Raw genomic sequence first — 24,586 nt, 5'->3', positions numbered from 1 at the left:
CGGTTTCCACCGATCCGCGAGTCCCTCGTTGTGCCACTCATGCAAACCACCTGTGTCACGTAGCGAGGTCCAGGCTTGTCACCAGTAACGACATCTCGTGACTTTATTACGGAAAAGTCCCCAACGTGTTGGAGCGCAATCAAGATGAGGGCAGGTGGACGCTTCTCTGGGCGGAGGTCTCGGAGGACCCAGTCCTGCTTCTGGGCTGGCAGAAAGGGGTGCGACGGCGCAGGTCGGAGCAGCGGGACTCCCAGCCACCGGTAGCCGACTTCTCTTCTCGCTTTTGGCGCCAGCACAGGGGAGTCTTACAGGATGCCAAACATTTAACAGTGTGCCAGGCGCTATTCTGCACATCTTACTGGGGTTAACTAATATAATCCTCTTGAGGAACATACGAGGTAGGTACTATTATGGTTCTTCCCCACTGTACAAATGAGACAGGGAGGAACACAGAGGACAACTGACTCACCCAAGGTCACACAGCCAGAGAAGGGTGGGGCTGCAATTGGATGTCCGGAGTCCATGCTGTGTGAGCGACCTCTCAGGCCGCCTCTACCTCTACTTTCCTCATCTGAGAAATGGGTGTACCAATTCCTCCGTGCCTTTCCAGGCTGGCTGGGGCTGGAATAAAAGCTGCGAGGTGAACACGCCTGGTCCATTCTACAGGTTGGGCCGCGGGTGCGAGCCATCCCCAGGCCCCAAGGGTGCCAGACCCGTGTCACCGCGCCAGGGCCTAGGGTTGCAGCTCGTACTGCTGCTCGGTGGCTGTGTGGAAGTCCTCGAGCACCGACTGCAGGAACTCGAAGGTGGGCCGCTCCTCTGGCCGGTTCCGCCAGCACTCGGCGATGACACCGCGGTACAGCTCGGGCGGGCACGAGTCGGGGCGCGGCATGCGGTAGCCGCGCTCCACGCTGCGGATGACCTCGGGGTTGCTCATTCCTGCAGGCCGAGGGGACGCAGAGCGCGGCTGAGGGGCGGCCGGGCCCGTGAGGCACAGACCGCAGCCTCCTCCCTCGCAGGTCACCGCGCTGCCTGGCTGTGCCAGAGAAACATCCCTGAGGCTGGCGATGGTCTCCTTAGTGCGGGGCAGTTCCTCCGTGTGTGGGACCCTGTCTTGCTTATCGGCGATGGGCACACAGCCGAAGCCCGTCCCTCACTGGGCAGGTGCTCCGTGAAGACGCACCAGCCAGCAGAGGGACACCGCTCGCTGCAGGCTGCTGAGCTGCCCAAGCCCTTCGGGGGCTGGGCCGGGGGGCTGGGAAACTGCACAGTCAGGATAGGGCTTCCCGGAGTACACCCCAGGTGGAAGGCCAAGGGAGAGACAACCTGTCCTCAAGTGAGAACAAACCAGCTTGGAGTAAACTTGAGTTCAGACACTGACCTTCACTTAATTCTTGGTTTGGGGGTTTACTGACCTCTGCTGAATGAAGGGGGCACAGCCCTGTTGCCAAAAGCAATGTTGAGGAAGAGGGCGGAGCCTCTGTCCCCAGAGTGGCATACATGGGTCTCTGTTCCGACTGCGGGGACCCCATTCTGGCATGGATGTGGACAGCCCCAGGCACCAAGGATGGGCTATCTGTCATCACAGCCATTTCTGGAAGGCAGGGAGCCCATCTAGCCACCTACCTGGGTAGGGTACACGCCCATAAGTGACGATTTCCATCAGGAGGATTCCAAATGACCACACGTCTGCTTTGATGGTGAACACCCCAAAATGGATGGCCTCTGGGGCAGTCCACTTGATGGGGAACTTGGCTCCTGTGAGAAAAGCCAAGAGCAGCGTTGTGAGGCCATGACTGCCTGTCCCTATGCACCAGTCCCTCCCCCCTTTTGCAGGGCTTGGACCACTCTACACAACAGAGATGCTCCCAGAGACCCACTGAGACCCACTAGGGCACGGGAGCAGGCACGTTTAGACACTAGGGGTCCACAGCACAAGACACAACCTCTGTCACCCTGTTTGGGTCCTGGCTCGGTGGGCGTCACAGGGCAACCCACATGTGTTTCCACCTGGGACAGAAGGGTCATGTTCCACCTCATGTGTGTTTAACAACAGGAATCCATGGCTTGAGCAAGTCACCTTAACTTGTCCCTGTCTCAGTTAATCCCTACCTGCAAGATAGAAATGATGACATAGGACTCATGGACCATCTAGGGTCACAGTGAGGAGGGAATTCCAATGCCGCTGTCCCATGAAGCCCCGTGGATGCCTGCAGCCCTGGTCAGCATTCAGAGTAGACGGCATACAGCTCAGCCCTGGATTACCTCCTTCCTTGCCCTGCTTTCTTGATCTCCCCAGCCAGCCTGAACTTTCCTCAGGGCACAAGCCCCACGGATCCTTCTCCTGTACCAACTGATTAATATGCTCAGCTAATATTGCTGGCTAGCTTACTTGAGACATGTATTTGCCATTTCAAATCCTCTCGTGAAGAGGATTTTTTTTACCTCAGTTATACCAACACAGGAAAGCAGAGTGCTCTGTGGAAACCCTAATTCGGGTATAAGCTTTTGCTGCTCATGCTTCAGAAGTGTTTTCCAAAGTGTGTTCTGGGAAACCCTAGTTCCATGGGAGGCTAATAGAAGCTAAGTAGAAAAAGTATCTTGGGCTCAAATTAGTTTGGGAGAGACCAGGTGAAGCAAATGTACACTGTTTCTTTGCTGCAGGACTTCTCAGTGCCTTTAATATGTTGGCGTGCACCAGGAATCTCCAAAGGGGGCCTGAACAGACTATGCAGCATCTCCAAACCTACTCCATCATAAAGCCATTCCTCATCGGGCACTAGTACTCTGCAGAGCACCTTTAGGGAAATGCTAGTCTACCTGGGAGTAAGGCCAGAATTGGGAAAACCACAAAGCTCTCAGATCTCTTCACACAGGGCTCTGCTCTGGACCGGCAAGGAGAAGTCCCAGGGGGTTTGAGGAGTTGGGGAACGTAAGGCCCAAGGTCTCCGCTCACCTTCTTGGGCGGTGTATTCACTGTCAATGATGCGGGCCAAGCCGAAGTCAGCAATCTTACAGCACAAGGTCTCAGACACCAAGATGTTGGCTGCCCTCAGGTCGCGGTGGATTGAATTCATTTGCTCAATATACGCCATTCCTTCGGCAATCTGACGGAAGAGGCCACACAGTGAAGGACAGCGTAGGGACCTCCAAGCAAGGATGGAACCCACCCAGCGTTCCTTGCACAGCCCCAGTGAGGAGAGGAAGGAAGCTGCCCACCTATCTGGGGGGCCAGGCTTCACCCCCTCACAGCCCGGAAAGGGCAGGAACATTTGGGGGTCTGTGTTTGTGTTTATGCTCGTGTTCGTTGGCAGGTGCATAGCGGGTGGAGGGTGCTGCTGGGGAAGGAGCAGGTTCCTGAGTAGAGAGGAAACCAGCTTCCACTGCTCCTCAGCTGAACAAGCCATGCACCCCAGCCCTCGAAGAGCCCAGAAAAGCAGAGACGCTGGTGTCAGGGCCAGAGCTGCTGAACCCCTCCTCACCCACCTCTGTCTCCTTCCAAATGTGTGCCCGGGAGGAAGGCAGCAGAATGAAAGCAGGAGAAGAAGGTCTCTCAAGGGGCAGGGGAAAAGGAGGGCAGGGAAGGAGGGAAGGGAAGGATTTTAACTCCTCGCCCAGTCGGAAGCACTGTTCTGGAGCAGGGAGCCTTGGATCGGAGCTGCTTAAGCTCCCGGAGGGGTCCCTGTCCTGACCTGCAACATGAAGAAAGGGGTCTCCAGGGTGCGGAGTTGAGGTGGGCGTTATACCACACGGGAGGCCGAGGGCCTGACCCAGCGCTGCCTGAGGCAGGCACTCAGAGGGCATGCGCAGAATCCCTGTGGCCCAGAGGCCGTTTCTGTTTCTGTCCCCGATCGCCAGCACCGGGCTTTATTCACGGCACTCCCGATTGATGGATGCAGAAATCGAGGCAGAGAATAGAATGCTAATGTACCTCCTCAGACCAGCAATGGCAAGAAGGCAGCACTGAAATTCATTCCACTTCTCCGTATGTGTCCATCTGCACTGGTTTATTCATGAGTCCATTCACTTGGTCATTTAGTTATTCCTTTGCTAAATCATTGCATCAATATACATTTATTGGTATGCTACTGTGGGGACTAGAAAGCTGAATACCAAATATCTTGGATCTGGATAGCATTTACTAGTACTCCTCCCATTAACAAATATGTACTGAGCAGTACTAGAAATACCACCAAAAAGAAAGAAAAAAAAAGTTGTGAGGGACCCCGATGTGCTTTCAAGAAGACTACACCACGCACAATGCTAACAGAAACTCGTGTACTAAGTGCTCTCTGCCACTTTCCCATCCAGGGAAATTTGAATTGAGTTTATCTTGGGTCTTGAAGGTTGATGAGGATTTTGCCAGATGAAATGCCAGGATTTTGCCCAGGCGTTCTGGATGGAGAGGGCAAGCCTGAGCGAGGGCTCACGGGTGTGACAGGACATTTGGGGGCTGCTGTGGGGCTGCAAAGTAGGGCACACGGGTTATGGTTGTAGGGGAGATTTGCATCTCATCCTGCAAAGCAGGAAAGGGAGCGCCCAGAAGGGTACTGCGTGTCTACACGTGTGCATGGTGAGACCCTCGCATGATTAGAATGCGGTTTAGAAGCTGTTCACTTGGAAGGTTCTGATTTTCTGGTTTCCTAACCCTTAGATTCTTGGCCACGTCTAGGTGTAAATGCCGGTGGCTTTTCACATCCTTCGCCCCAGGGACGCAGAAAGAGACAGAGGAGAGTGAGAAAAGGCAAAGAAAGAAAGAAAGAAGGGGTGGACACGCTTATCACTGTTATGTGGTTTGAAACTGGTTACCAGCGTTAATTTTCCGAGACCACTCAGCAGCCTGCTCAAACCCATGTGCGCTTACCTCAGTGGAAAAAGGGCATCATGACATCAGTTCCTGCACGGATACTAATGACAGATAATACCAGCCAAGGTGGGGATGGGGTGGTGTGGGCTGAGGGGGAGGTTTCCTCTCCACAGGCGGATGTGTGTGTCTTTCTCTGCCTCACCGGCTGACCACAGACCAGAGCTTTTCTGCTGAGAGTCCCAGTCCTAACAGACACACACACTCAGGGCCACCAGATGTGTTTTCCTGCCAGTTAGAACCCTCAGCTAACATCCCCGGGGAGGAACGATCCCCCCTCTCCATTTCGCTCTTCACCTCATGAAGTCTGGATTGCGATTCACCTGCTAGAGAAGGCATTTCTGGGCACAATCTGAGGAAGAAAGGTGGTCACAACAGAACACCCGTCCACACTGTTGCATGGAATTCAAGTGAACTCTCTGGGTTTCCCACACCATCCGTTCTCCCTCTCTTCCTGAGTACTAGGGCTCACCTCATTCCATCCTGACGGCCCAGAATAAAGACTACATTTCCTAACCTCCCTTGCGGGCTAGGTTTGGCCAGGTGACATGGTTGGGGGTGGGGGGGGGGGAGAAATGTTAAAGCAAGGATAGTAGGTGACTTCAGGGACATGTCTCTAGAGGGAAGAAGGTGGGCTTTCTTCTCTCTTACTTCTTCCTGCCAGTTGAGAAGAGGACAAGATGGTAAAGTGTGAGCAGACATCTTGGGCAAGAAGATGACATGCTAAGTGCCCAGCAGGTGCAAGAAATATGGGTCCCTGTGTCTTTGAGGGAAAGACCCACCTACCTGCCCCCACATAGACCACCTCTGGATGTTTACAAATTTAAACCATTATTACTTTGGGGTTTCTGTCCTTCCCAGCCCAACCTAAATTGAATGGATACAACCTCTGAATAGCCAATTTTGTGAAGCCACAGGGCACAGAGGAGAGGGCCTGGGGTCATTACTCTGGGGCTCCGCTATACTTAATAGCTCACAAACCTGGGCTGACATGTCGATCAGTCTGGGAAGGGACAATCTGCTACCTTCATCCGTCTTCAGGAAATCCAGTAAGCATCCTAAGGAAAGAGAAGTTCCATCTGCTCTTCTGCAAAATGATCCAAGCCTGGCTGTGCCCGTCTCTCCCAAGTGGGGGCTGCTCCCCACCTGGCATCAGGAAGCATGGGGCACCCTGTCAGATCTCTTGCACACAGAGAATAAAACCCCCCACAGCTGCAGAGCGCTTTCTGCTTTACAGAAATTCTAGTCTCGGGAGTCAGAGCATCCCAGGAGGCAGGTACTGTGCTCCCAGCTGCTCAGAGGAAGGTCTGTTCCAGCCACGTTCAGAGCCACCCAGCCAGGGAGCCAGGAGCAGAACCAGCTCTTCTGACCATAAGTTTAGTGCCCATTCCTGGCATGACGTTCCAAAGGGTCTTCTTGTCCCCTTCACCCTTTGTTGGCAGAGATTCTGCCTCTGAGGACCAAGGGTGCAAGAAAATGCCAGAATGGAGAGATCTGCCTCCTGGGGTTTGGTGCCGGGGACAAATGCAGCTCCGCCATGGCATCTAAGGGCTGGAAGGGATGGTCACCTGAGGTGGGGCTGAGGTGAGCAGGGGAGCTACTGTGCTCCCAGCTCAATGGGGGGCCCCTTCAGGATGATTTCTAAGGAGCTAGGTTAACATGGCAGGTTAGGCTCCTACAGGAAGGAGTGGGCAATCAGAGTCACAGGAGGGGTGGGAAGGAGGTCACAGGCTGACCCCCGGCCCACTGCCCCATGAGACCTTGCCCCCCCTCCCCAGCCCCCGTGGACCTCCACAGCCAGCTGGCCTGCCCTCTCTTTCACCCATGCTGTCAGTTATGGTTGTCAGAGGTCCACGGCTAGTGAGTGGCAGAACTGGGACCAGAACCCATCTCTGGACGCCCGGTCGACCACTCTTGGCAATGCTCTGCCCTCCCTAGTGGGCATCCAACAGTTCTGGGCTCAGGAGATGCCCTCCAAAAATGTTGCCTGAAGTGTGTCTGAATGGGGGACACAGCTCTGTAAGAACCATGGGCCCATCTTGTTTCTCACCATCCTTCCTGCCTGCCCCCCAGCACGGGGAATACCTTAGATCTATAAGACGTTGGCTAATTGACGCAGCCCATGGCCCAGTGATGCCCCCATGGAGGTCCCCTGACCGGCAGACCCACTGCAGCAGATCAGCCTCAGTCTTCTGGGCCCCCCAAGCCTGGACCCCGCCCCTCCCTGCCCCGTCTGACGATGCAACCCCACTCAGGGCACCACCTCTGGCCATGTACTCCGTCACGATGTAAATGGGTTCCTTGGTGACCACGGCATAGAGACGAACTAGCCTCTCATGCTGGAGAGTTTTCATCAGGTTGGCCTCTGCCAGGAAGGCCTCCGGAGACATGGTTCCCTCCTTTAAGGTCTTGATGGCCACTTTCACGTTGTTCTTGTAATAACCTGAGCCCGGGTCGGGGAGAGAATACAGAAGCCATTCAGAAGACCCAGACGCTGCAGAAGGTGATCTCTTCACTACAATGTATATCAGCTTGCAGAAGCCATCCTTATTCTATAGGTGGAGGACTGAGGCCAGAGCTGTCCCCCGCCCCCCCAAGAAGGAGCTCTGGGCTCAAACGTACAGCTCCTGCAGGTAACAGATGAGCTGGCCTCCCTTGCAGGATGCCAGCCTGTCTCAGCCTCCTGTGCTCGTCTGGAGCCTCAGGAAGTTGAGGAACTTCCTTGCCTGGAGGGGGGCCGTTTTACCTCCTCACCCCTGCACCGGGTCTATGTCGTGTCCCTTCTGTCCTCCCTATAGCCTGCCCCCTTTCCCGACATGAGTCTTTTCTACCACATGATAGCTTCAGTCTGGAAATGAGCATCCCAGCCCGTGGCAACACTTGGAGGCAGAGGTGGCTTGCAGACCTCCTTCCCTCCTTTCTGTGCCCTGCAGTGTTCCTTTCCCACTGTACCTCCACATTCTCCCTTCCCTCCATCAAGTCCCCCACCCACATGAAAGGTAAAAGATAAATCATAATTGGACTCGCCCTTCTCAGGGGAGCTTCGCAAGGACCTACGTAGGGCTCCTGCTACAGGTGCTTCGGGCATCAGTCCCGGGTGCTGGAGGGTTTGGGGATGCAGCAGGATCCGACTTTGATATCATGCCCCAGAGATATGGACCGTTCCAGGGATAAAATAGAGCACTGCCTTTTATAGTCTGATAGTGCCCTTGGTGAGCAGGAGAGTGGTCGTCAGCTACACATACAGGGACCTGGGAGTTAAATGACTTGGCTAGTCACCCCTCTACAAGCAGGGGCTTGGTCTATTATTAGAGTCCTAGAGCTCCCGGGTCACTGTTGACCATGTTTAACAGGTCATTTCATCTGGCAAACCAAAGCTAAGAGGAGTTAGCCAGATGTTCAAGTTCACACACCAGTCCATGGCAGGCTAGCCCTGGGCGGTGAAGAGTGAGGGAGGGAACCAACTAAGGTGTTGGGAGAGCTGGAGTCTACTCCTACTGCACCACCGTGGTGTCCTAACAAGTGAGGGCAAGTCACTTCAATGTTCTAGGCTTGCCTTCATTACCTCATCTGTAAAATGGGTACCATTGCCTCTGGCCCTTCTCCCGAATAAGCTCTCCGGGGAAGCACAACGCACTGTGCATATCCCAAGCCTTCTGTGCTTCAGGACGCGGGGCAGGGAGAGAAAGGCTCCTGGCCGCCATGTACTCACCCATCCAGACTTCGCCAAACTGCCCAGACCCGAGTTTCCTGACCAGCTTGAGAGACTGCCGGGGGATTTCCCATTCATCCTGGGCCCAGGGGTTTTGAGGAACCAGGCTCACACAGGGGTGGGTCAGCCGCTGGCATAAACCATCCCCTTTCTCTGCATTAGGGAAGAAGAGATGGGGCTGGAGGTTACCAGAGCAACCGGATCACAGCTCTCCCTTGGGAACCATATCCTTCCCAGCTGTGTCCCCTTCTCATTTTTGCCGACCACACTCCCATGTCCAAGTACACGTATGCCCGGGTACACATATACCACACACACTCTCTGCCATTTGTAGTCATTTTGTATAAAGCAAGGCATGCTGTCCATTGACCTGCTCTCTCTAAGATTGAAAATCCTTGTTATTCTCCAAGTGGTCACATGCTGAGTGAGCCAGTAGAAGGGACTAAGGACATAAACTTTGAATCATTATGTTGATATTTGCCCAACCTTGGGATAATCCCCCCCCCAAGATGGCACCAGTGAGTCACATGATCTTGAGATCTTAGTGATAGATCCAAGGGCTCCTCTCCCCCCCGCCCCCCAACACATCCTCCGCTCTTACGAGAATAATACTGCACCAAAGCCTGGAGAGTAGGGAAGGTGATGCGGGGAGAGATGTAATAGCCCCCTTCATCCAGGGAGCGGATCTTGTAGTGTTTGATCATCTCCCCCTGGGTGGTCACATCCTTCACAGTCAAGGAAAAGGCACCTACAGGAGTAATAAAAACACATGGTGTACGAAGGGAAAATCAGGATTGGGATTTGGGCTTCATTTCAAAGCCTCCCCAAATTCTGCTCCCCATTTTGACCCTTTCCACCATAAGTTACCTTTCTTTCATCTCAACCTCAACCCTCCAGAAAGCCTTTCCTATTCCTCTCCACCCAACTCAGACCTTGATGTTTCTCCCAAAGTTCAGCCAGGGAATCCCGGAACTCTGGAGCAGGGGCAGGATGTTCTCGTAGCAAACATGCTGTCCCCCACTTGGGGACCTGGTCATTCGGGGACCCCCTTTGCCATGGACTATTGAGAAATGTAGAGTTATTGGAGGAACTAGAGGATTGACTGATTCATGGATTCATTCACCCATTCATTCTAACTGAAAAGGCTGCCCTGCCCCCACAAGGAATAGCAAATCCCAAATTTAAGCACTCATGTCCATGGAGGAGAACAGAATAACTTATTTCCCAAATTCATACACATCTACGCACCTTGTCATGTATATCACTGTCTGCCTGCAGACAAGGCGTAGGTAGCAGAAGCTAAAGGTTAAGAGCAATTTAGGAAGCAAGAGTTTCCACCCGAGAAAAGTCTTTCCACAAACTTGATGTTTTTATAAAATGCCTCTGTCCAGATCTCTGCGTATCACGCCCGCCACTCTTAATTAGAAGATGAGGAAACTGAGGCCAGGAAGGGGAACGTCCCTTGCTCTGGGTCACCCGGCTGGTTAGCGGCAGGCTTGAAGGCTCCCGATCCTCCCCGAGGACGCATTTGCGGTAAGCGATAATACCACGCTCCCCCGCTAGGTGTCAGGCTCGGACGCCTCTTCATCTGGGTGCCCACGCCTGGTTTTTCCGAGGTGCCGTTCGTCTCCATCGCAAACCACCTTTCCCTCTCATCTCCCTTAGCTATTGCGCCTCTCATCACCTACTTGCAAAACGATGCAAGAAGTGTGTGCACCTTGCCGTCGCTAGGCCCATCCCACGCCCGCGACCCCAGCTCCACCCTGCACGCTGCAAACTGTCTCCCCCACCTCGCCCCGGTTAAGTGCAACCGTGTCCCAGTATCTAAGAAACCGGAGAGTGGCTCTAGTGGGTTCATTCAACCTCACACCACCCCGGTAGTGAGGAAGAGGGCCTTTCTTCCCCCTCCCCTCCTTTTTTTTTTTTTTTTTCCAACTGTACCCTGTGTAGGAGGCATCATAAGAAGCCTGGGAGACCCTGCTCTCCTCCCCACGATGCTGCTACGGGAGCTCATGATTTAGGGCCTCCCGCTCGCAGGGGCTCATCCAAGGGCCTGTCCCCCATTTCTTTTCACAGTTTAATATTCTTCTTAAAGGACACCTCCAAATCCTATCAGCTGCAGGTTCAGGGCTCCCAGAGATTGAGATTTAAAACCCGCAGAACTGTCTGCTTTAGGACTGGGAAACTAGTTGGTCCTCACACAGATACCAGTAAAGGGAGGCTTGAGAGGCTAAGTGACGTCCTGGAGGCAACACGGGGTGAGAATTCATTTCCCCTGCTTCTGAGGGCAGCGTTCCTTCCCTGTCTTACATCCGCTGGCTGTGGTTTGCAGATGCGGATGGAGGGCACTTGCTTCGGAGTTGTGAGGAGCACGCGTGCAAAGGTGTCTATGTGTGTATATGGGCTTGGTGATGCTGGGGCAGTCCTGCAGCCCCGGCTCCACCTGGCCAATTTCCAGCATGGACTAGCTTCCCCAGGGTGGGCAAGGACAGGAGAGGTAGCCCCACCTTTAGAGAACCCCTTCCTCCATCCTCAGGTTGGGGGTCCCTTTCTCTCCAGAGGGCACCTTAGCAATAGACAATGACTAAGACATTATGTGCAGGGGGAAATCACATGATTCTGGGACTTGCGTCAATATAGTAGGGGTGGGGATACACAGGAAACAAGATCGGCTGAGCGATCGTCAAAGCGGAGTGTTGGGTACAAGGGGTTCCATGATACTATTCTACTTCTGTACATGTTTGAAATATTCTATAAAAACAAAACAAGTATGTCACCTCCAGTGATTCCCATATCATTTCTTGGTCATAGGTGCTTTGCCGTTAAAATGGAATAGTAGCAATATGGCAATATCCATATATATATATATATATATATATATATATATATATATATATGTACATATAGATTTAATTCATCCACTGGTGCATTTCCAGAAATTCTGTACAGAGCACCCAACTTCCCAAGGCACCCCTCCTACTCCTCTACCTGACCCTGACCCTTTAAAGGGCAGGGAGGCGTCGGGATCTCCCCTGAGCCTCCCAGGGTGTAATGAGCAGCTCTCTTTGTCCCACTTTTGCTGTTCTAGTGCTTCTACTCACTGCAGTTATCAAGCCGTGATGGAGCTGAGGGACAAGGCCGGCGGGGTGCTCCCACTAAGCAGAACCTCTGTCTCCTCTCATTGCCCCAACCACAGGGAACCAACTTGCAGCCCAGCCACCGTCTCTGCCCGTCCTCCTCTGATGTCACGGTCGCCACCTCTTCTCCAGTTAAAAATTGGCCACAAGGATGTAAGAAGTCTTTATGGGCCATGTCCTGTTGAACAAAGGCTTTCTTCACATTGCTTGGGAAATTCCCTTCCACCAGCCCACGACAGGCTAGTTGGACACACGGTAGAGCTTGTGCAGCCTCTTAGATGATGTGGGCTCTGACCCTCCGACCCCTGTTCACTGTTGGCCTCACGGGAGTCACTTCCTCCCTTGGGGACTCAGTTTCCTCACCTTTCAAATGGGGATATTGGCTCAGCATCCCAAAGACGGCAAATATGTACCATATATAATAAGGTTTGGAGCAGCATGTTCCTAACAGCCCCAAGCTGGAAACAGCCCCTGTCTCCCAACATTAGAAAGGAGAAACAGCTTACAGAATATTCATATGCTGGGTTCTGTACAGCAGTGAAAGTGAACGGGCTACTGTCCTCCCCAACAACATGAGGGGACCTGTTACGGGCTGGACTGTGTCTTTCCCAAATTCCTGTGTTGGAGCCCTCACCTCCAGTACCTCAGAATGCGACTCTATTTGGAGATGAGAGCTTTAAAGAGGTAACTACTGAAGTCATCGGGGGCGGGGGGGCCTAATCCAATATGACTCGTGTCCTTGTTAGAAGAGGAGATTAGGACGCAGACTGAGGACAGACCAGGTGAGGACACAGGGAGAAGGCGGCCATCTGCAAGCCAAGGAGAGAAGCCTCAGAAGAAACCAACCCTGCCGCCACCTCAATCTTGGACTGCCAGCCTCCAGCACCGTGACACAGTACATTTCTGTGAAGCCCCCCAGTTTCTGGTACTTTATTACAGCAAGTCTACCAGATTAATATAGAATGTCACAAACAATGTCGAGTGGGAGGGACAAGACATACAAAAATAAAAATGGTATGATTCCACTTGCATAAAGCTAAAGAATATATAAAACAGGGGCGCCTGGGTGGCTCAGTCATTAAGCGTCTGCCTTCGGCTCAGGTCATGATCCCAGGGTCCTGGGGTCCAGCCCTGCATCGGGCTCCCTGCTCCGCGGGAAGCCTGCTTCTCCCTCTCCCACTCCCCCTGCTTGTGTTCCCTCTCTCGCTGTGTCTCTCTCTGTCAAATAAATCAATAAAATCTTTAAAAAAAAAAAAAAAAGAATATATAAAACATGGGTGGCAAGGAAGGATTTCCCTAAAAGTTGGGGTGCCTGGGTGGCTCAGGCGGTTAAGCGTCTGCCTTTGGCTCAGATCTTGATCCCAGAATCCTGGGATCAAGTCCCGCATCAGGCTCCCTGCTCAGCGGGGAGTCTGCTTCTCCCTCTGCCACTCCTCCTGCTTGTGTTCCCTCTCTTGCTGTCTCTCTCGTCTCAAATAAATAAATAAAATCTTTAAAACAAAGAAAAGAGGATTTCCCTAAATGTTGAGATAGCAGTGACCTCTCTGGGGGGTGGGTAGGTTGAGTCAGAGGGGGCACAAGTGAGCAGTGAGAGGGGCTGTGGACGTCTGGAATGTTCGCTCTCTTGTGGCTGCACAGGTGTTTACCTATTATGACTCTATGATTATACCCTCACTTATAATTTATGCAGCTTTTATAAGTTTTATATGTCAAAACAAAGGAACTTTAAGAAGGAAAGAAGGAGAGAAAATCAAATGAAAGAGAAAGAGAAAGCCCGGTGGCCTGTGGGCGGCGGCGGCAGAAATGTTTCGCTCAGTCAGAGGGTTTGAATCCATGAGTGCTCCCAGTTCTCCACAACGGCCACCCCCCTTCTTTCATATCCAGCTATGGGCCATTCTCCAAACTTCTGTCACATTCCAGGCTCCTGTAATTGCCTCTGGCTGAGATGATTTCTAAGGAGTCTACTGGCTCCCAAATCCTTTGATTCCAAAACGTGGCTCTGGGTCGCGCCCCCTCTTCCGACCCCGCCAGCCTCAGTGTCCCCGTTGATCCAGAGATGATGCACGGTGGCCTGGGCGGGAGCAGCCCTCCAACTGCCTCTCCTCCCTGCGCCCTGTACATTTCCAACCTGGCCAGTGGAGACCTGTTAGCGCCACAGCCTCACACTCAGCTACTGGGCACTAGACGGGCTGTCCAGGCAGGTCCTGAATTGAGAGGGAGACAGGAGACCCGGAAGCCACCAGGGTTCCCCTGGCTGGCATTCCCCTCCCAGAAGCAGTCTCGGGGGGCTTCCTGGGGCCTGCACAGGAAGGGTGTGCTGGGGGCCATGCTTACCTTTGTTGGTTTCACTCTCTCTGATAAGAAAGGAGCCCGCCTTATTGATTGGAGCCAGAAGCTGCCTCTCAGCATCTTTCCGGCTAATTGATCTAAAGAACCATCTGGAAAAGGGCAAAGGCAGGCAAACCTCAGAGGCTGGCCATGCTTCTCGGAATATTCTTATCTGTACCTCCCTTCTAAGCTGTATGCCCCCCCCCAAAAAATAAAATAGCGTTTTCCTGTTTTCAGGTTAACCTTGAACTAACAACACTCCTCATACCTTGATTCATGAAATGCCCTTTGGCCCCTGGGCCCCCTTTTCTTTTCACTTCCCATCAGCAGATGGACTTACTGCTTTCTTGAACCGAGAACATTTTTGGGGTGCCCTTTGTTAATTCTACCCTGGGAAAAGGCACCCACTTTCTCTCAGAGCACCCCCCTCCTTGAGGTGGAGTCTGATTTCCACAAAGTACTGTGACTCTCAGAGCACAGATTCCCGCCATGTTCCTCTCAAGCATGGACCAGTCAGTGTGGAAGTAAGAACCCATGGCCCCACATGTTGTTCCAGGGAGAGGCACAGGGCTGGGAGTGTCAGACAGAGAACCCTTCCAAGGGCGACCATCGCTGGGTGGGGGATACCAGGTGAGGCCACTAACCCGGTTCCAGCACTTTGCTCATGAGTTTGGTAGACTCTGAGCTCTTTCAGGGGAAAAGCCACATCCTACTCATTCTTACAGCTTTCTCAGTATGAAGACAGAGTCAGAGTCTGGGTCCTGTTTGCTCAGCGTGTGCTGTGGGAGGGAATGAGTGACTGGTGCTGTGTGGAAGTGGGTTATGAGGATGCTGGGGAGTAGTGCTCTCTGGTGGCCAATTCTGGATGAAGCCACCATGCTGTGAGTCCCCCTGAGGCTGCGCCCCTGAGGCCTGCCCACTGGAGGCACGGGAGGAGAGGGAGCTGATCACCAGGCCTCGATGTTAGCTTACAAGGCCATGGGCCAGGAGGGACGTTTCCCTCCAAGTGAGCCAGGGGAGGGGCAGCTCCATTTCACAGACGGGAAGAGTGAAGTGAGCACGGAGGGGTGGCTCCCTGAGCACCAGGTTGTCTGGGACGGTGGATAAGCCCACCCCCGCAGTTCCAGTGTGCCCCTTTCCCGTTCCTTCCACGCTGGGCTCACAGAGGCTCAGCTTTCAGCCTTCTGACCCCTCCCTGCCCAGCAGACCCCAGAGCAGAAGCAGCAAGAGTGCCTCTGCTTTGAAGGGCCTTCCGTGTGTCCACCTACTTTTCCACTTCCAAGGTCTCCACTCGGGCCACAAAGTTGCTGGGCACGTAGCCTTCTCTTCCAGTGATGAGAGACCTGGCCAACCACCAGTCTCCAACTCTACGGAGGAGGAGGGAAAACCAAAATGGCAGAGTGGCTCCTGTGGGCCTCTCTCAGGGGGCCGCTCACAGCACTCCCCCCACTCAATCGCATCCCTGAGGCAGAGCTGTCACGGAGGGCAGATGAGAGGGAACGTGTACGAGTTGCTCAGTGAGGGGGGTGCTAACTTGCTGAGCATCTCACAGCCCAAGCTGCCCCTGGTCTAGGTAGGAAGGGGATGATGCAGCCTCCAGGGGAAGAGTTTGTCCAGACAGCCTGACCACCACAGAGGGCCCCTGTCTTCTGTGAGTAGCCTTCCTCTTGATTAATGGGACAGATCAAGAGTTCAGTGAGTGAGTTGGGACCGGACAGGAGGAGAGCTGTTGCCCAAAGGAGGAGCCGGGCAGCCCACGTATGCCCAGAAGGTCAGGGCTTTCGTGCTTTTGGCTCAAGGTCATCACAGAACTTCAAGAACAAAAGCAGAACCTCAGGGCTCCACAGAACAAGCCGGATGTTTGAGAGAGAGCAGACTTTGAAGGAGTTTCTGAGAGGGAGCACTGGAAATCAAGTAAAGTTGATTTCACGAGTAGAATCCTGTGCAAGGTCTGGTCTGGCAAAGGGGATGCACAAAGCGGTGGCGGGGCCGCCAGGCAAGCGCTGTCCCCATCAAGAGGGCTTCATGGAGGAGGTGACGTTCAAGGTGGGTTTTGAAGGAGGAGTAGGATTTTGACAGTGGGGCAGGAGATAGTGAATGGGACCCACCTTGTGAGAAAGACTTTGGAATGGTAGATAGAAGGAAGACGACTGGGTCAAGGTAAGAAGAAATGGCGGTGACTGGGCTGGGGGCGGAGTGATGGAGGAGTTACTCATGGAGGGTGGGGGTGGGGTGAGGTGAGGAGGTGGACGGCTGGGTGGCCGTGCTGCTGTGATAGGGAGCCCAGAGGCCTCTGACCACAGAGCCGCATTCCAGAAACTTACTCCTTCAGTATCTGCAGCTTCTCCCCCTTCAGCATCTGCAGGTCCCTGTCATTCACCGAGCTGTAGTCGTACAGGGCCACCACGAAATGCTCCTCTAGAGCGAACAAGGAAGAGATGGGCACTGCTCAGGCCCAGCAGAGTGAGGGCAGGGGCTGGATAAGTCTGTGCTGTGGGCCATCTCTGGTTGCCATGAGGTCAGGAGGACGCAGGGACAGAGGGGAAGCTGTGGTGTGCTTTCTTGCTCACCGATGCAGCAGAAGACACTCCTGTCTAGCAGAGGGACTTCCTGACCTTGCTGCCGGGAACAAGGATGGGCTGCCCCACAAAGCCCATCCTGTCTTCCCCTCTGGTCTCCACATTGAAGCTCTAAGGCCTGGCCAGCACCACGCTCTCCAGGAGTGGCTAGCCCGAAGATCTAGGGAGATTGGCTGCGTTGGGCTGATGGCTGCTGTCCCAAGTTTGGGAACGAGTGTTGGCTGATTCCTTATTGCCTCGAAGGCACATGAGCTTCCCTTCTCTTCCCCTTCCCCAGCTGCCCCTTCACATCTATTCCAAAGGGGCTAGTGGTCTTGGAACGTGGCCGCTGTAACCTTGACCTGTAACCGTGCCCAAGGCCCTGTCACAGTGCGCCTGGCGGGCGGTACCCCTGACTTGCTGCTGGTCCTGAGAGTGGACATCTGGATGGCCACGGCCAGTGAGGAAGGCCTTTCTGAACAGCTCTGGGGAGCCAAGAGCCACTGGAAAAGTCACTTGGAGACCACCCAGCTTACCTGGGAGTAGATGACTCAGCTTTGTCACCTATGTGTGGTGTGACGGCTAGTCACCTCCCCATGGGGGGGTAGGGGGGTTGGAATAGATGACAGCCCCCCCCCCTCCAGTTCTGAGACTCAAGTTATTGCACCAAAGGCAGTTAGTTTATTGTTTTCCCCAGGGCTTCCTTGCTGGGGCCATGAATCCCCCTTGTAGGAAGTGATGGACAAGCCCTATGGTAATTAACCGCATCCCCAGCAGGATGAGAAACACCAGGTAAGATAGCTCATCTGGTTTCAGCATCTTGCTAGGGTGTTTGCCAGACTCTGAGCTCTTTCAGGTTGAGGAGCCACGTCTTATTCAATTTTGCAGCCTCCCCAGTATTTGGCTCTGGGTACTGTTTGCTCAGTGCTTGCTGGGTGGGGGAATGAGGGACGCAGGCTCTGGCAGAGCTCCTGGTGCTCCTGCAAGCCAGTTCTGAAGGAAGCTATCATCCTGTGAGCACCCCCCCCACACCCCAAGGTCCAAAGCCCTGACCCAGGAGGGCCAGGATCACTCATTATGCGATCCCCCGCTGTCCTACCCACCAGAGTGGCAGTAGAGACTGGGGGTGAGGGAGGGTGTCCTGAGTAGTCAGAAGGTCAGTAGCAGCTTTTGAAAGTGGGGAAGTGGGCAGAAAGATGGTGCTTCCATACACGGAACAGACTCAGGGCAGGAGGGAAGATGCAGACCCATCGGCCCTCGCCCTTTGAGGTTGGGAGTTAGAATCTTTGAAAACTTGGGTTTGTTTTTATGCTGTTTGTATTTACTGTAATATTTTTCTTTTTGTCTCATTTACAGTTTGTAAGGTCCTTTTTCTGAAAAACAAAACCCAGAAAGCCACCCAGGCTCAGATACAGGAACTGGGGCTTGGTTCCTGGAGGGGCCCCCATGGGCAGGGGCAGGTGAAGCCTGGGGCAGAGCTGGGCCACACCCCGCACTGTGCCTGCTTCAGCCCCCTGCCCCCACAGCCTCTTCCTCTCTGACCCTAAAGGGGCTGCCCTGTCCTCTCCAGGAAGCTGCTCCCAACTGGGCCCCTATTCTGCCTGCATGCAGCCCGGGCCCAGAGCAGATGGCCTGTAGAGCCTCAGCTTCAAAAGCAGCCCCTTCTTACCTTGGTCCAGGCACGTGTCCGGAGGTGCAGGAGCCAGGTGGTTAAATAGGACCTGCAGCAGAAACACACACACACACACGCACATGCACACACACACACGCACATGCACACGCACACACACACACGCTGCATTAGTTCAGCGTTGCTGGGCAGGGAACCTGTTGCACCTGTCAGCTGGGTGCCTTGTAGGGAGCGGCTCTGTCAACAGGAGGTTGCACAGGTAAATTGTACACGTGGTGTCACAACTCCTCAGGGACCAATGTCATCTCACACGACCCCTGGACCATATACGGGGTCAGAGGAGGGGGGTGTGGGGATGCCCCAGCGATGTAAGAGGCAGCTATGGAATCGGTGGTGGTGGGGGGGGGTTTGGAAAGTCAGATCACCTGGATTCAAATGCTGGCTCCACCATTAAATGATGAAGCTGCAAAAGGGTATTTGTTCTTAGGGAAAATCATTTTAAAAGCACATTTCCTTAAAACTCAACAAATCTATCCCTAGGTATATACCCTGTAGAGAAACTTTTGCATGTGTGTACCCAGAAACATGTACGAGAATGCTCCCAGCAAAAATTACAATAATACATAAGTATTGTAAAGGGTGGAAGTCATCCTTACGACTAATGACAGAAAAATAGGCAAACTGGGGCACAGTCATGCAAGGAAATGCCACGTACGCCACTGTAGGAGCTCCTGAGCTCTAGCTACGTGCATCGATGTTGATGAAGGTCACAGACATAACGGAGATCTGACAACCAAGCGTCAGAAGAATACATGCTGTTTGATTCGATTGATTGAAAGTTCGTAACGGGCAAAATTAAAGTAAACAGTCTTTAGGAGTGTACACATGTGATGATACAAAAAAGTAAAGCTCAGGAATGATAAACACGTTCAGGGTAGGGACCTGCGGTGAGGGATGGACTTGGGGGGACAATGGTCACTTCTCCTGAAGGTCAGAGGGGCTGCGCTGGGTGTTCATTTCATTATTCTTTTAATCTGATGGATGTGTTATGAATACTCTTTGTTTGTCTTCCCTCTTTATTGAGCACAATTTTGAAGTAGCATTTTGCCAAATTGTATGTACAGTCTGGCTCCATTGAAAATATAAACACATAATATAAATAACATCGAGAATAGGCAATTTTTAAAAATTATTATGTTATGTTAGTCACCATACATTACATCATTAGTTTTTGATGTAGAATAACATCGAGAATAGGGTCTGGGGGCAGGAGCTCTGAAGTGCTAACTCTGGGTATCGCTGGCTATTAGAATAATGAGTATTTATAATTTTTCCCATAATTAGTATATTATGTAATTTTTTTAAAGTAAAAACATTGAGGCACCTGGGTGGCTCAGTCAGTTGAGCGTCTGCCTTCGGCTCCGGTCATGATCCCAGAGTCCTGGGATCGAGCCCCGCATCGGGCTCCCTGCTCAGCGGGAAGCCTGCTTCTCCCTCTGCCTCTGCCCCTTGCCCCTGCTCGTGCTCTCTCTCTCTCTCTCAAATAAACAAACAAAAATCTTTAAAAAAAAAAAAAAAAGTTAAAAACATTCCAGGCTCTATAACTTATTAGCATGTAACTTTGGGGAAATTACTAAGTCTAAGTCTGAGTGTACCCCGGCCATCATTCACTCATTCAACAAACATCTCATCGTTCTGTGCCAAGCCCTGAACTAAACTGGGACACAGATAAAATGCCTCGTTTGTCTAAGAAACGGGATTAGCAATCCCCACAACCCATCAGGTCACTGTTGGACTAAAGTGATGACCAGTTGAATGTGCCCCTGGAGGTAGAGAGCAAGAGAGCGGGTTCCAGGCATGACTCCCAACTGCCCCAAAGAGAGGTGGCCAGGGTCACAAACAATCATCTAAAAATGCCTCTTTGGAATGCAATAACCTCAGTGGAAGGGTGCTACGTGCTCTGTAAACAAGTCAGAACTGCATCTCAGGTTCCACAGGAACCTGAGGGTTTGCTGGGGAGGTGTGAATAGTTTTAGGATTCCTCATCCCTGGAGAGTAAGCTCCTTAGAATGCTGACAGCGGTGCCGTGAAGGGGGCACTGATGTCCAGGAGCTTCTGGGTAGGGGTGGGGGCAGCAGATGTTGCTAAATGCCTCAGACCCTTTCCCACCACACCCTCTTCTCGAGCTGACCTTTTTGATTTCTTTTTCTCTTCAAGGCTGCACTTGCGAAATGAGAACTGGTTAAGAATTATTGGGGACTGCCCATGCCCGGTCCTGTGCTAAGGGTAGTACGTACAGAATTGCATGGTTGTATATACATCACATATTGTTACAGCCCTATCAGAAAGGCAATTTCACTATACCCATTTTGCAGATGCAGAAACTGAGGCATAGGGGAGTTAAGTAACCCGCTTCAAGGCACACAGCTGTTCGATGTAAACACCAGCAATCCGACTGCTAAGCATTCTACTAAACTGCCACGCCAACATGAGGTGGTGCCACGTTTGGTGGCAGCGGCAAGGAGCCGATTTGTCAGAGCCGTGAATTAGTTAGAGATGGCCCCGGAGCTGGCTGGAAACAACAGCAGCCTCCAGGGAGCCACATGTGCTCTCTGCTCTTCTCCCCCCAACCCCCCTCCAACTGGGAACAGCCATCACTCACCAGGGGTGGCAGTGGTGGGGCATCTTTGCTCTGGGTGCTGACCTTCATAGGACTCCACTGGCCCTTACTCTTCTCCTTCACCTGCTTTTTGCTGCTCACCACTCCCATCCTGGCAGAGAGCACACAGCAGATTGGTGATGTGACTAGGTTCTCAGTACAGAAGAACTCCCCCAACCCCTTCCGGATGGCCAATTAGAAAGAAAGGGAGGAGGGAGGGAAGTGGGGGGGGGGCAATGAAGGTCAAAATAAGAACATGGAGTCAGTAGGGGGTCTGGCAGGCTAAGCTTGCATCGTCTTTTTTTCCCCAGAGCAGGAAGAAGTGGTCCAGAGAGGAGGAATGACGAGGTTTAGGTCACAGAGATCATCTGGTCTGAGCAAACTGCCAGAAACTGGTGGGGTGGACCCCTATGCCCTGGGGACAGGAGCCCTGGCATCCAGAAAGAGTCTGACAACCTGTCTGGTGGTCTGGGTTCTAGTCTTCACTTTGCCACGGGAGGCATTACATGGGAAGTTCACCTTCCTCTCTCGGCCCATGTAAGGACATGTCTGAGGTTCTTCCCCACTCAGATTTTCAGGCGAGAGGCTATAAATTCAGGGCACAGTGATGGTTCAGGCATCTGAGGCCAACTGCCTCTTCTCAGTAATCTCAGGGAAACTTCCTTAGAGGTGAGAGAAATATAGCCAAGATTTTTCTTGGGTAAAAGATCCTAGAATGACAGAAGTGGGGAAGATGCTAGAGACCACAGCCAACATCACCACGACGTCAGCACCACCTCCATTCCAGGGGTGGTTATTTAGGAAGGGCTTACTCTTGACCGGAAACTTCACAAACCCTGTCTCCCATCATCCTTTTCACTCTAAAGTAAACATAAGTAGATGTTATCACTGTCCCAGACTGAGGTTTGACATGTTCAATAGCTGGTTCACGGTCACTTAACCTTTGAAGAGCCAACTCTGGGCCCTGGCTGACCCCACACCACCATACTCCACCTCACACCTGGCCCATCCCCAAGATGCAGACATTCAGTTCCTGCTCTTGTCTGAAGGGCTGTGCGGTTGATGGAGAGTTCCTGACTGCTTTCAGATATGTTCACAGCATTTCTTTGATTCCAAGATGTACCTTTTTTCACATTTCAGTATCTCTGAAACCATGATGTGTTTTACAATTGATGATGGTTCATAAAGTAATTAGCAGCATCTTTTTCCCCTATGTTAGTGATACATAAAATAAATGCTAGCCTTCCAAACAGCGGTGTCTTAGATTTAATGAAACGCAGTGGGACTTTTCTTCCAGAAAGTTGAAAGCACATGTTTCATATTACCTCCCCTCAAACTCACCTTGAAGAAAAGGAAGACTATAATAATTTTAAATATAAGACAGAGAGCCACAATAACAAATAATCCGTAAGTACTTTGTTGGAGTACGCCTTACGTACAGAGCATGCAATACCTCACATTTGTAAAAGAACAGGACGTTTTTTGTTTTTAAGTACTTTCTTTATGTCAGTTCAGATAAACCTTAGCAGCAAATGAAATTTGGTGCCAAAGTGAAACATTTCAGTTTTCAGAGATTTTTTAGTATCAGAATTTTGCATAAGGGATCATGGGTTTCTATTAAGAATTGATACTGAGCCCCGTGTCATGTCGGGCTCTCTGCTCAGCAGATGATCTGCTTCTCCCTCTCACTCTAGCTCTGTACTCTCCCCGCCCCTCAAATAAATAAATAAAATCTTTAGAGGGGGGAAAAAAAAAGACTTGATACTGAATTTTATCAGGTACTTATTGAGTATCTCTTCATATGATAATTTAATTTGTTGCTGTGATGAATTATGTTGATAAATTTTCTGCTACTGAAACTTCCTTCCATTCTGAAATAAAAGCTGTTTGGTTACAATTCATCAGTCTTTTTGATACATGGATGGATCCTATTTGCCAATATTTTATTTCAAATGAGAATCAATATTCCTGAATGGGTTCTGTGTATAAGGAGTTAACACTAAGATGATGCTGGCTTCATAACATACAGGAGAGCTGTTCACCTTTTTTCCTATGGCCTTGAATTGTTTTTTTTATTTTTTATTTTTTTGGCCTTGAATTGTTTAATAACCCTGGGACTCTCTGTTCTTTAAAGGCTAACTAGAACTTGGCCAATAAGTCATCTGTTCTTGGGGTCTTTTTAAAAAGTAGATATTTAAGTAAATTTCCAATTTCTTTTATAGGAATTTGTCAGTTCCCATTTTTTCTCCTCCTCGCACCATTTTGATGATTTATGTGATTTATTAGTAGAAATTTGATTTCCTCCACATTTTCCAGTTTGTTGCCATAAAGTTTTATGTAGTATTGTCTTGTAATTATTTTAACCTCTTCTCTTTCTTATGTCCTCTTTCTAGCTCCTAATGTTAATTAAATGAACTTTCAATAATAATTACAATTTTTAATATGATAAAATTTATCTGAAGTTTTCTCTGACCAAATAAAGTTTTATCTAGCTTTAAAATGATGAAAAAGAAGACTATAATCAAAACAGCATAAAATTGGAGTAAGAATAGACATATCATCAGTGGAGCAGAATAATGAGCATGCAAACAGATTCCAGTACATTTGGAACTGCATATATGAAAAAGGTAGCATTTTACTTCAATGGAGAACTGATGGTTTATTTTAATAAATGGTATTAGGAAAATGGCTGTCTACTTAGAAGAAAAGGCAATTGGACTGCTACCTCACACCATATTAAAAATAAATTCCATGTGTACTGAAAAAAAAAATTAAAAATTTTAAAAAATTTAATTGAAAGAAAATTTAGGAGACTATATATATGACCCAGAGTTTGGAGATAACAATGAACAAGGATAGAATAGCCAGAAGCTGAAAGGACAAAAAGATATATTGATAGCAAAAAGACAAATTTATAAACGTGAAAGGTATTATATGGTAAAAGAAACCATTATGAAGTCAGTACCTGAGCAACAGATTGGGAAAAAGATTTGCAAGGCATACCGCAGATAAATGTGTATTTATAATATACACAGAGCTCATGAAAATTAACAAGAATATGGGTCTAGCATACAACCCACTCAATAGAAAAATGAGTAAAGATTGTAAATGTCAGTTTATCCAACACAAATCCCACTAGCTAAATAAACATGTGAAAAATGTTGAAATTACTTACTGATGAGGAAATGCAAACTAAGATAATAAAATAATCACATTACATCAATAGGATTGGGAAAAAAATAAAAGGAATGATAATACCAATTGTTGATGGTAAAGCACGGGAGAATTATGTTTTCATACATTTTTGGTACAAAAGTATTTATTATAATTACTGTTCTTTCATCTCTCCTTCCCCATTGTATTTCTAGGATCAACACTCAGTGAGGTCTGGGATCTTTGTCTTACTCATTGTTGAATCCAAATTGCCTGGCAAGGAGTAAGGACTTAATAATCGGACAAATAAAATATGAAATATTACTGACTGTGTAGAAATTCTTTCAGTTTTATTAAAATTAAAAAATACATACATCTTTAAATTTACAATCCCACTTCTGGGAATCTCAGAGACTAATCAAACATCATTATATAGGAATATATAAGGTATAAAAATGTTTATTACAGCAATCTTTGTAGCTACAAAAGCAAAACAAAAAAAACCCCTGTAACTGCTCACCATTTGGGGAATTATTGAATAAATA

General features: G+C 50.5%; 1 protein-coding gene across 1 annotated transcript; it reads right to left on the bottom strand.

Annotated features, from left to right (window-relative positions):
• Window positions 1-733: 733 nt before the first annotated feature.
• BLK (BLK proto-oncogene, Src family tyrosine kinase) lies at window positions 734-20,999 on the bottom strand. Its single transcript, XM_032389141.1, has 12 exons — window positions 20,892-20,999; window positions 18,269-18,320; window positions 16,366-16,459; window positions 15,310-15,408; window positions 14,048-14,151; window positions 9,178-9,324; window positions 8,577-8,729; window positions 7,128-7,307; window positions 5,846-5,922; window positions 2,957-3,107; window positions 1,627-1,758; window positions 734-939 (listed from the first exon to the last, which is right to left on the bottom strand). The coding sequence occupies exons 1-12, from the start codon at window positions 20,997-20,999 to the stop codon at window positions 734-736; spliced, it is 1,503 nt and encodes a 500-aa protein (XP_032245032.1).
• Window positions 21,000-24,586: the final 3,587 nt, after the last annotated feature.

This window comes from Phoca vitulina, unplaced genomic scaffold (genome assembly GCF_004348235.1).
Source record: "Phoca vitulina isolate PV1807 unplaced genomic scaffold, GSC_HSeal_1.0 scaffold53, whole genome shotgun sequence".
Classification (NCBI taxonomy): Eukaryota; Metazoa; Chordata; class Mammalia; order Carnivora; family Phocidae; genus Phoca; species Phoca vitulina.
This window is presented reverse-complemented; position numbering and strand designations above follow the sequence as displayed.

What these genes read in the sequence shown, in the direction of transcription:
- BLK (XM_032389141.1), bottom strand. Translation starts at nt 20,999, where the DNA reads ATGGGAGTGGTGAGCAGCAAAAAGCAGGTGAAGGAGAAGAGTAAGGGC. An exon ending in GAGACCTTGGAAGTGGAAAA is followed by an intron (nt 14,152 to 15,309) that starts GTAGGTGGACAC and finishes GCCCTTTTCCAG; the next exon opens with ATGGTTCTTTAGATCAATTA. An exon ending in AGAGAGTGAAACCAACAAAG is followed by an intron (nt 9,325 to 14,047) that starts GTAAGCATGGCC and finishes TTACTCCTGTAG; the next exon opens with GTGCCTTTTCCTTGACTGTG.